We start from the raw sequence: 12,318 nt of genomic DNA on the forward strand, positions 1-12,318 counted from the left end.
CTAAGGTGGAGATAGAACAGCAGATTAAAATAAATTTAAAAATAAGTGGGAAAGAAAAATATATTTTTAAAAAATAGATAAATCATTAGAAAAAAGGGGGGTGGGAATGGAGGAGTTCATGGTCTGGGGTTGTTGAACTCGATATTCAGTCCGGAAGGCTGTAAAGTGGCTAGTGGGAAGATGAGGTGTTGTTCCTCCAGTTTGCGTTGGGCTTCACTGGAACAATGCAGCAGGCCAAGGACAGACATGTGGGCAAGGGAGCAGGGTGGAGTGTTAAAATGGCAAGCGACAGGGAGGTCTGGGTCATTCTTGCGAACAGATCGAAGGTGTTCTGCAAAGTGGTCATCCAGTTTAGGTTTGGTCTCTCCAATGTAGAGGAAACCGCGAATATCCGGTCACAAGCAGATCAAAACCAATACCCATCCCTTCAAAATGGCGGAAGGAGGGAGCGGGGGACAGAGAGAGAGAAAAAGAGAGAGGCGTCACGTGACAGGGGAGCGTGCGTGTGGACGGGATGACGCCATCGCAGGAGAGGCGGTGCCGATGGTTAGTGACGTCACAGCGGAGGCGGTGCTCGAGCCTGGGGAGGGCGGGGAAAGGAACGGGATGACGTCAGGAGTCGCCGGAAGTGGCCCGCGCCGGACCGGAAGCGGCGGTGGTGGTAGAACGCTGGAATCTGCACTCATTGCGGGGTAATGCAGGGGTTTGGAGGGAGGTTGGCGCCCCGGGGGTGGGGGGAGGAATAGGTAGAGGGACTCAGGGTGGGGGGAACCAGAGAGGCGGATGTGAAATAACCCACGGCCGCTCCTCCACCGTCCCCCTCTCCCCCCTCCTTCCCCCCATCCTCCACCCCCCCCCGCCCTGAGGGAGCCAATTTGCGCACAGCAAGCTCCCATAAGCAACCACGTGATAATGATGTAGAATATTTGCTTTTTTTGTTCTGCACATTGATTGAGGGATAAAACATCGGCGCAGGACACCCGGGCGGGGGCGGGGGGTAACCCGTGGGATCTTTTATGTCCAACCCAATGGGAAGGCGGGTTGCGGGCATGGAGCCCTTGGTTTAGCGTCTCAGTTGAAAGACGGCGCGCCCCGACAAGAGCAGTTCTTCCCCTTGCTCTGCATTGCAGGGTCGTCCCAGGTTTCTGTGCTCGAGTCCCCGAGTGGGACCCAAACCTGAAACTACGTGGTTCAGAGGCAAGGGCTCTCCCTGCTGAGCAACGGCTGATACGTGAATTATCCCTCAATCAATGAAAAAAATCTACAGACAGTACCCAGTCTGCACAAAGCAAAATCCCATGGCCAGCGTAATGTTCATGGCTATGGGATCTTGCTGTTTGCAAATCGGCTGCTGTTTGTGGCATTGCAGCGGCAACCTATATTCATATATTGCACCTTTAATGTAATGAAACGTCCCAAGGCTCTTCATGGGAGTATTATGAAACGCAATATGACACCGAGGCACAGAAGTAAGGGGTCAGATGACCAAAAGCTTGGTGAAAGAAGGAGGTTTCATAAAGGAGGAAGGCGAGACAGTGATATGGAATAGTCAAGTCTAAAGGTAATGAGAGCATGGGAGTTTCAGCAGCAGATGAGATGAGACAGGTGTCGTCAGGTGATGATACAGAGGTGGAAGTAGGCAGTCTTAGTGATGACAGGCATATGTGACTAGAAGCTCATCTTGAGATCAAATATGACACCAAGGTTGGAAACAGACTGGCTTAATCTCGTACTGTTGCCAGGGAGAGGGATGGAGTCCTTTTGAACTGAAGTATTGAAGTGACTATGAAGTGCTTTGGAACATCCAGAGATCAAGAAAGGCACCGTAGAACTGGGAGCGCCTGCCTCCGCTGGGTCACTCGAGTCCACTTCTGTCCCTGTGCACCCCTGGCTGTCTCTGTCTGCCTCTAACTCTCCTGTCATCCAAGCACTTTATCTGGGATTGATGACTATTCCCTTCAGGATCAGGAGTGGGGCTGTGTTGCTGGGGGGGGCGTCGAGTTATAAAAGAGAGATTGGGAGAGGGCAGCTCAGTATCTTATTGAAAGAACTGACTGATTGCGCTGTCAGAGAGAGTGAGGGGTCCGACTTAGGAGGGAGACAGACATAGAGATGATGTTAATTGGTCCATGTGCTGACTGGAGCAGGGGACAAGTCTGTAGTGTGGGATATCTGGGACAGAATGGTGGCAAACATAGTCACGGAAGGTGGGAGTGCATTGAGGGAATATCTATATCTGCAAGCACCTCTCTCTGTATCATTGTCCACTCCCTGCATCATGACTAGTTGCTGTATTTACAAACCCATTTGGCGGCCCCCTCTTTCTCCCCATCCCACTCTCTCTATCGCGCTCTCTCTCCCTTCCACCCCCCACTCCCTTTCCGCCTCTCTCTCTCCCTTTCCGCCCCTCTCCCTCTCTCTCTCTCTCTCTCTCTCTCTCTCTCTCTCTCGTATTAAGCTCCCTTTCTTTGCTCTCACAGTTGGCATAAGTTGAAGCGCTGGTGTGATGGTGGACAACCGTTTTGCCACGGCGTTGGTAATTGGCAGTGTCCTGGCCCTGATCTCGGCAGTGTACATTGCTGCTGCCATTGGCACTGATCACTGGTATGAGTACCGGAGCCTCTCCGAGCCGAATGATACTTACCTGCACTCCATTGCTCCGGCCAGCGAGGAATTTAAGACTGAGGACGTTGACGAGTACATGTACTCACGGGCTCTCTACAGACACAATGGCACCATTGGCCTCTGGAGAAGATGTATTCGCGTCTCCCATGAAGGGCACTGGTTCAAACCCCCACCACAAGGTTCGTACACAGTTTCAGCTCGCTGTCTGTTCCTCTTTCTGCCAGGATCACCCCCCTGTCTCCCTCTTTCCTGCCCTGCCTCCCCCGGTACCTACTTTCTGCATCTATACCCTATAAAGTTTACACCACAAAATGGGGGACATTTGCCAGTTGACAAACTGTATCCAGTCTAATCCCACCTTCCTGCACTTGGTCCATAGCCTTGTAGATCACTATTCTTTAACTAGGTGGTAGAGTGCTTTTTAAAAGAACCAACAGCTTCTGTTACTTCCAGATTCCTATCAATGTCTAGGTGAAAATTTCATCTGAAGACATCCTGGGGATATGTTTCATCTGGGCCTGTTGATCGATCGAATTTCCAAGAGCCAATTTCTTTGTTGCCTCTTTTTTTCATAATGTTAATTCCATCCAACATTCCTCCATGACTACATCACTGGCCCCTCTTCTCTGGTGCTTTCCCCTCCCCCCTCTCTCTCTCTCTCACGTTCCCCCCCACCACCCTTGCACAAATGCAGTCTTAATTGTTGATTTGAATTGTCTCTGCCTCGTATTCCAGATGGGGAACAGGGTGCACTGTGTGTCAGCTTCTCTCTAAAAGACCAGTTCACACCCAAGTACACGCAGATCGGAAACCACAACAGCGGGATTGATTATGTGAGAACCTGTGAGTTTGCTTTTCTCTTCCTCCATGTGTTGCCTGCAAGACAAAGCTTATTCTCCAAATGCTCCTCCTTTGTCAACCTCCTCTGATATTCAGAATTATCATGGATAAGCTCCCATGTAAACATGACGCAGTATTTACACTCTGCCACCTCCAGCACAGTGGGTGGGCAGTTCCCAGCTGCTTGGGCCTGATGCAGAGAAACAGGTAAAGGACATTTAGTCCTTCAAATCCGTTACACAGGAGCAGGAGGAGGCCTTTCAACCCCTCGAGCCCATTACACAGGAACTGAAAGGGGCCATTCAGCCACTCGAACCTGTTATTAGAGGAACAGGATGAGGCTGATCATCCCCTCAAGCCTGTTACACGGGAACAGGAGGAGGCCTTTCAGCCCCTCGAGCCCATTACACAGGAACAGGAAGAAGTCATTCAGCCACTCAAATCTGTTACGCAGGAGCAGGAGGTGGCCATTTGGCTCCTCCTCCTCCTCAGACAACATGAAAATGGTGTTCGTTTGTGACCTGCATCTACCTCACCCTACAAGTGTTAGAGATCTCACTTTCTTTGTCTCTCTCTCTCCCTCTTCTCTCTTTCTGCATGTACAGACCTGAGCCGCTGTCAGATCCTGCTTCCATTCATCAGCCTGGGGCTGATGTGTTTCGGGGCGCTGATCGGACTGTGTGCATGCTCCTGTCACACCCTCTATCCAGCCATTGGCACTGGAGTTCTACATCTCCTTGCAGGTAAAGTTTAAAGACAATCTCTCCTTCTCGCCTGGCTATCTAGGTCTCATCTGCACCCACGTGCAAGCCCACCAGCCCAACTCTCCCTCACTACTGACCCTCGGACGATGCAGCGCTCGGTCCCTGCTGACTCTCCCAAGGACCTTCAGACAATGCAGCACTCACTCAATACTGACCCTCGGAGGATCTGGCACTCCATCGTCTCTGGCACTCTGGCAGCGCGCCAGCCCCTCGATCCTGGCCCTGGGATGGCCCACCACCCCCTTCCTCTCATTCCCGAACCCTCCCTGGGGCAGCCCGCCACCCCCTCGCTCCCCACCCCCTCCCTGGGGTGGCCCACTTCTCCCTTTGCACTGCACCAGAGAATCAGCATCAATGTCTGTGATGAATTCCTGGAGTGAGACTTGATCTTCTAACATTGAGCCAAATTTCTTCCTTTTTTGTTCGTTTGTGGGTGGGTGGGACATGGGCGTCACTGGCTTAGCCAGCATTTGTTGCCCATCCTTCATTTCCTCTTGTCTTCGAGTCACCCTCATCGCTGAGAGCTTGGAGTCACATCTAGGCCAGGCCCAGTTAGGATGGCAGATTCCCTTCTCTAAAGCACATTGTTTCAGTGATGCCCTTTATTCGATTCTGAACATTCAGAGATTGTATTCCAAATATTAGTGTCTCTGTCAAGGTGGTTGTCCTGTGCTCTCGGATGTTGGTTCCCTCTTTTTAACTTTTTAAAAAAATTCCTGGGATGTGGGCGTCGCTGGCTAGGCCAGCATTTATCGCCTATCCCTAATTGCCCTTGTTCAGAGGGCATTTAAGAGTCAGCCACATTACTGTGGGTCTGGAGTCACATGTAGGCCAGACCAGGTGAGGACAGCAGATTTCCTTCCCTAAAGGACATTAGTGAACCAGATGGGTTTTTCTGACCATCGGCAATATTTTCGCGGTCATGAGACATTTAATTCTGGATTTTTATTGAATTCAAGTTTCACCCTCTGCCATGGTGGGATTTGAACCAGGTTCCCGGGACACTAACCTGTGTAAAGTTGATTTTGTAAGGAGAGTTGACCCATTGTAGACCAAACCAATCACTGAGAATGTTGGGTAACCAACAACCTGTATTGGGTTACGCTTATGCAAAATGGCAACTTGTGATTTTTTTCATCCAGATTTCTGAGCTTTTGAGATGTTTGTCTTTTGAGTTCCATGATGTTGAAGTTGTTGTTCCTGCTGTTGTGACCTTCTCTCTGCTCTTCCTCTGCCAGGAGCCTGCACACTTGGTACCGTGGCCTGTTTTGCCGCCAACGTTGAGCTCCTCCATGTCAAGACTCGGGTCCCGGAGCTGTCTCCGAACGGAGACTATGGCTGGTCTTTCTGCCTGGCCTGCGTTTCAGCCCCTCTGCAGCTCATGGCTGCTGCCCTCTTTATCTGGGCAGCCCGAACCGATCGGACAGAATACAGCAGAATGAAGATGTACCGTGTAGCGTAGCTACGATCTCTCGTGTAGCTACGAGCTCACTCTGCCGCTGACCTATATGGACATGCACGTAAATCATGTTTGGAAATTTCATTGCTGTAAAGGAGCTGGTTCCTGATCCTTCCCTCCACACTATTCAATCATGAAGGCCACGTCCCAAACTATTCCCATCGTTCCTGCCTCATGCCCAATCACAGTTCCCAGAGCTCTCTCTCTTTCACTTTCCACCCCTCCCACACGCAACATTGGTGAAGAATTCCCCATCTCTAGAGCACCTCTCGCAACCATAGGATGTCCCAAAGCACTTTACAGCCAATGAAGTCCTTATTTTGAACAGTGTTCGCTGTTATACCGGAAATGTGGCAGCTAATCAGTGCATAGCAAACTCCCACAAACAGCAATGTGATAATGAGCAGATTATCTGCCACTTTAATGATGGTGTTTCAGGGTTGAATAGTGGTCCCCAGGGAGTTCTCCCCACTTCTGTTCTTCAGTAGTGGATGCAGGGCTTCCCCTGTCCACTTGAGAGGGCTGATGGTTCTCTCCCCCCCTCCCCTCCCCATGTTTACGGCGTCATCCTGCCAGACACTGTAGTGCTGTATCACTCCTGTCCCTGAAACAGTGCAGCTCTCACCCTCAGTACTGACCTTCTGACAGTGCACCACTCGCTCTCTCTCGGTACTGAGCCTCTCACCGTGCAGCGCTGCCTCAGCAATGAACCACCAACTGTACAGTTGTCCCTCAGTACTGATCCTCCGCCTGTGCAGCGTTTTCTCAGTACTGACCCTCTGCCTGTGCAGCGTTCCTTCAGGACTGACCCTCCACCTGTGCAGTGTTCCCTCAGTACTGACCCTCTGCCTGTGCAGCGTTCCCTCAGTACTGACCCTCCACCTGTGCAGCGGTCCCTCAGTACTGACCCTCCACCTGTGCAGCGTTCCCTCAGTACTGACCCTCCGCCTGTGCAGTGTTCCCTCAGTACTGACCCTCCACCTGTGCAGCATTCCCTCAGTACTGACCCTCCGCCTGTGCAGCGTTCCCTCAGTACTGACCCTGCGACTGTGGAGCGTTCTCTCATTACTGACCCTCCGCCTGTGCAGCGTTCCCTCCGTACTGACCCAGCGACTGTGGAACGTTCTCTCAGTACTGATCCTCTCTCAGTGCAGTGTGCCCTCAGCCCTGACCCTGTGACATTTCAGCAATTCCTCGGTACTGACCCACCAACAGTGTAGCACTCCCTCAGCCCTGACCCTTTCACGGTGCTGCACTGCTTCAGCACTTGTTCACGTGGGGCTCAAAAACAGGAACTTCTGACTCAAGTGAGAGAGAGGGAGCGAGTTCTTCTCACTGAGCTATGCTGACGCAAAATCCTATTGTCGTGAATTTCTGTTACCAGCTTTCTAAGCATGTTTGCTGCTGGCCAGCTGAGAACCAAATTCTGTTTTTGTCATCAATCTTCTGCTCTTTGACAAAAGCCTCCAAAACCCATTTTCCTTCAGACTCGTTATTTTTTATTTGTCGTAACCAAATTTTCTTTTGGCATGTTAAAGGGATGTCCCGAATAAAGTTGTGGCTTTTATGAATGAGGAGATGAGGGAAGTGGGTCATGGGCTCAGTGCCGTGCTTTTTGGGAATGTTTGTGTTGGGGGTGGGGTGGGACTGGTGGGGCCACGAACATTATAGGCAGGCATGAAAAGAGTGTGTTAATTCGACGTGGGATCCCCCAGGACCCTGACAGGTGAGCGAGCTCCTTATTTGTATCATAATCTGTGTGAGAAATAATGGTATTTAATAACTTGTCACGTGAATGTATTTTTTATGATAATCCCCCTCCCCATGCAGTGCAATCTATAAGTTATTGAAATAAAAACAAGCATTTATATTGAGCCTTTAATGACCTTAAGATGTCCCAAGGTGCTTTATAGCCAATGAAGTTTTTAAAATATATTTTAGTAACTTGTAATGTCATCATGCCATCCAATTTGCACACACAAGATTCCACAAGCAGCAACGTGATAAGAGGTAAATCCAGTGTGACTCTTTTATCAAGGCATTCAGAGGAGTGGGTGTGAGAGACAGGAGGATTGTGCACGAGCCAGTTTGTGAATTGTACTGAGATTGACATAGAAGGGTTGAGGCATTAACTGAACTGCGGGCAGTACATTGAAGCATGAGGAGGCCATTCAGCCCTTCAAGCCTATTTCTCCATTCAATGAGGTCATATCTGCGCCATGACCTAACTCTGTACCACCTGCTTTACCCCCATATCGCTCAATACCTTTTGCTGACAAAATCTATCGATCTCCGTTTTAAAGTTGAGAATTGATCTAGCATCAATTGTCGTTCGTGGAAGGGAATTCCAAACCTCTATCACCCTTTTGTGGTGTTGAATTGTTTCCTAATCTCACTCTTGAAAGCAAAACAACCCAGCTGCTGGAGATCTGAAATAAAAACAAAAGGTGCTGCAAAAGCTCAGTAGGTCTGGCAGCATCTGTGGAGAGAGAAACAAGTTAAATTTCGAGTCCGACATGGCTGTCATATTGAGTCATATTGGACTCAAAATGTTAACTCTGTTTCTCTCTCAACGGAGGCTGCCAGAACTTGAGTTTTTCCAGCACTTTTTTTTGACTTCGTTCTTGAAAGGTCTGGCTGTCATTTTAAGAATCATTGAATGGATACTTTTTTATTGCAAAAGTATGATTTATTCATAAAATATCTGAAAGAATATTGCAGAACAGTTCAAAATGTCCATCACAAAGTGCAATGATATTCAAGTTTTCTACATCAATCATGTTGCATTCGGGTGCTTCATTCGCATAAAAGGAGCATTACCGATATTTCAAAATGGCCATTACAGAAAGTGCAATGGTGCCTGAGTTGTCCATGTGGATCATGTTGCATTCTGAGGTGCTTCAATACCATTGCGATGCATACAATTTTCACAGCATGCATTCAGTGTGAGTCACAGCCCGAGGGGATCCATACAATTCCCTGCCCCCGTGCTGAACTATGGCGGAAAGGTCTTGACCAACGACCTTTCCCTATTGTGCCTCTGCGGTGGCTGCCCCAAACTTTAGTGCATCCCTCAGTGTGTTGCCCTGGGCTTCGGAATGTGCTTGGTCAGGTACAGCTGTTTGCGCTGGAAGATCAACAAGTTTTGGGCAGACCAAAGAGCATCTTTCACCGTGTTGATGATCCTCCAGCTGCAATTGATGTTTGTCTCGGTGTGTGTCCCTGGGAACAGCCCATAGAGCACAGAGTCCTGTGTCACAGAACTGCTCGGGACGAACCTCAACAGAAACCACTGCATCTCTCTCTAGGCCTTCTCTGCAATCAGGAGGTGGACAACGGTCTCTTCCCTACCACAGCCACCTCGAAGATGATGTGCAGATGGGGTAAGACTCCTGGCATTTAGGAAGGATCTGACAGGAGGGCCTTTCTCACCAGCAGCCAAGCTACGTCTTGGTGCTTGTTTGAAAGTCCTGGCAATGAAGCATTCTGCCAAATGACTTTGACAGTCTGCTCAGGGATAGGATCCACCATCTCTCTTGCAGGGCCTCTAGCATGTTATGTGCAGACCAATGCCTGATGGACTTGTGGTCAAAGATGTTTCTCTGCATAAATTCTTCCACACAGGACAGGTGGTACAGCACAGCCCAACTACTTGGAGCATTCCATGGCAGTGTACTCAGGCCCATCCTTCACAACTCCGGGGACAGGTAGAACCACAGCACGTTGTGACACTTGGTGTTTGTGTACCGAGGGTCTACGGGCAGCTTGATACAGCCAAACAAAGGTGGCCATCAGGATGAAGGGCAATGTTGGGCACGGTTTCCCCTCTATCTAGAGGTTTGTAAATTGTGTCCCTGTGAACATGGACAATTTTCAACCTTCAGATTAAGCGGAAGATGGATTGGGTGATCACCGTGGCGAAGGAGCGAGGAATGGGCCAGACCTGCGCCACGTACAGCAACACCAAGAGTGCCTCACACCTGATGACCAGGCTCTTACCCGCAATGGCGAGGGAGCATCGCTCCCACATGCCAAGTTTTTCTTCACCTTCCAGTTTCTAATGCACGCCCAGGTCCCTCTGAACCATATCCCCAACATCTTCAGGCATTTTGTCCTGATGGTGAAGGGGACAAAGGTACAGTTAGCGCAGTTTTCAAAGATATGGCCTCACTTTTGCCATTAGTTATCTTGCACCCAGGGCCAGTTCAAACCGATCATGGATGTTGATCAGTCAGCACATCGGCAGTGGTTCTGAGCAGAAGATGGTGACATTGCCCATGTACAGGGCGGCTTTCACCTGAGTGCCTCCACTGCCTGGGATTGTCGCTCCTCATGCCCGAATCCTTCTTGATGCACTCAGCAAAGGGTTCAATGCAACACATGAACAGGACAGGGGAGAGAAGGCAGCCCTGCCTGACTCCTATATTTAATTGGAAAGCTTTCTGATTCCTACCCAGTGATTGAAACTGCGCTACTAATGTTAATGTAGAGCAGTTGGATCCAATTGCAGATTCCCTCCCCAAACCCCATTTTGGAAAGACCATCCACCCAGTAGGTGTGCAATACCCCGCCAAACGCCTTCTCCTTGTTTAGGCTGTTGAGGTAGATGTCCACACCCCTGTCCCGTACAGAGGCAATAATATCCCTGAGTAGTGCAAGGCTGTCAGAGATCTTCCTGCCTGTGTACAGCGCAGGTCTATTCAGGGAGGATCACCAACTCTAGAGCAGATCTGACCCGATTGGTGGTGACTTTGGGTAGAATTTTCATTCAATGGATACAGCACAGAAGGAGATCATTCCTCCGATTGTGTGCATGCCTGCACAATGCAACAGCAACTCACCTATTCGCACGGCCCCACCTTTTCCTTGTAGCCCTACAAATATTTTATCTTATAATTATACACTTCTGAAGTTCTGCTCGATTCAATCTGCCTCCACATGCTCTCAAGTCAGGCATCCCCAATTCTAACCACTCATTGCATGGTTATTTTTCTCCGTCATTATTATTTTGCCAATCAGCTTAAATTGGTGTCATCTGGTTCTTGATCCTTCCAATGGGAACAGTCTTCTTCATCTACTCTACCCGGATCCCTCATGGTTGTGAATACCTCATCAAATCTAATCTTACATTTTTTTTCCTCCAAGGGGAACAGTCCCAGTTTATCCTGAATTCTATTGCTTATATTCTAGTCCTTTAGGTCCTATTGTACAAAGGGTGCACACTGCAGCCACTGCACTGGTGGTGGAGCGGGTGATTTTTTAAGGTGTTGGATGGGGTGCTAATCAAGTGGGCTTCTTTGACCTAGATTGTGTCAAGGTTCTTGAGCATTATTGGAGTTGCACTCTCAGATTAACAGAATGGTGAAAGCACAGAAGGAGAACATTCAGCACTGGCTGAAGGAGCAATTTATCATTATGCCACTGACCAGCCTTCTTCCCCTTAGCTATGCACATTCTAACTTTTTATATGATAATCCAATTTCGTCCTGAATGCCTCGATTGATTCTGCTTCCACCGCACACTCAGGCAGTGCAAACAGACCCCAAACACAAGCAGTATGAAAAAAAAAACTCATCTTCAGGTTTCTATTGTTCATTCAGGTAAGTGGAAAGTGTTTTTATTAATCTTTCTTGGGATATGGGCGTCACTGGCCAGGCCAATATTTATTGCTCATCACTAATTGCCCCTGAGAAGGTAGTGGTAAGCCGCCTTCTTGAACCGCTGCAGTCCATGTCATGTAGGTACACCCACAGGTCTATTAGGGAGGGAGTTCCAGGATTTTGACCCAGCAACAGTGAAGGAACAGCGATATAGTTTCTAGTCAGAATGGTGTGTGGCTTGGAGCAGAACTTGCAGGTGTTGGTGTTCCCCTGCATTTGCTGCCCTTATCCTTCTAGGTACTAGAGGTCATGGGTTTGGAAGTGCTGTGAAAGATCCATGGTGAGTTGTTGCAGTGCATCTTGTGGTGCACACTGCTGCCAATATGTGTCAGTGGTGGAGAGAATTAATGTTTAATGTGGTGGATGAAGAGTCAATCAAGTGGGTTTTGTCCTGGATGATGTCGAACTTCTTTAGTGTAGGAGCTGCATTCATCCAGTGAAATGGGGAGTATCCCATCACACTTCTGACTTGAGACTTGTAGATAATGGACAGGCTTTGGGGAGTAAAAAGATAAATTATTTGCCACAGAATTCCCAGCATCTGACCTGCTCTTGTAGCCACAGTATTTATATGACTGGTCCAGTTCAGTTTCTGGTCAATGGTAACCCCCAGGATACTGATGGAGGGGGATTCAGCAGTGCTAATGCCTTTGAATATTGAGGTGAGATAGTTAGATTCTCTCCTGTTGCAGATGGTCATTGCCTGGCACTTGTGTGGTGTGAGTGTTACTTGCCGCTTAATGACCAAAACCTGAATGTTGTTCAGGTCTTGCTGCATATGAACATGGATTGCTTCAGTATCTGAAGAGTTGCAAATGGAGCAGAATATTTTGCAATCATCAGTGAGCATCTCCACTTCTGACCTCATGATGGAAAGAAAGTAGTTGATGAAGCAGCTGAAGGTGTTTGGGTCCAGGACATTACCCTGAGGAACTCCTGCACTGATTGCCTGGAACTGAGATGATGGATC

At 48.9% G+C, this 12,318-nt stretch overlaps 1 protein-coding gene across 1 annotated transcript; it reads left to right on the forward strand.

Moving 5' to 3' along the window:
* Window positions 1-612: 612 nt before the first annotated feature.
* On the forward strand, window positions 613-6,537 carry LOC121271065 (claudin domain-containing protein 1-like). Its single transcript, XM_041176768.1, has 5 exons — window positions 613-692; window positions 2,481-2,804; window positions 3,361-3,468; window positions 4,071-4,208; window positions 5,468-6,537. Exons 2-5 carry the CDS (start codon window positions 2,507-2,509, stop codon window positions 5,689-5,691), a joined length of 768 nt encoding a protein of 255 aa, XP_041032702.1. The 5' UTR covers window positions 613-692; window positions 2,481-2,506; the 3' UTR covers window positions 5,692-6,537.
* The last annotated feature ends 5,781 nt before the right edge of the window (window positions 6,538-12,318 follow it).

The sequence above is a fragment of the Carcharodon carcharias genome, chromosome 29 (assembly GCF_017639515.1).
Source record: "Carcharodon carcharias isolate sCarCar2 chromosome 29, sCarCar2.pri, whole genome shotgun sequence".
Classification (NCBI taxonomy): domain Eukaryota; kingdom Metazoa; phylum Chordata; class Chondrichthyes; order Lamniformes; family Lamnidae; genus Carcharodon; species Carcharodon carcharias.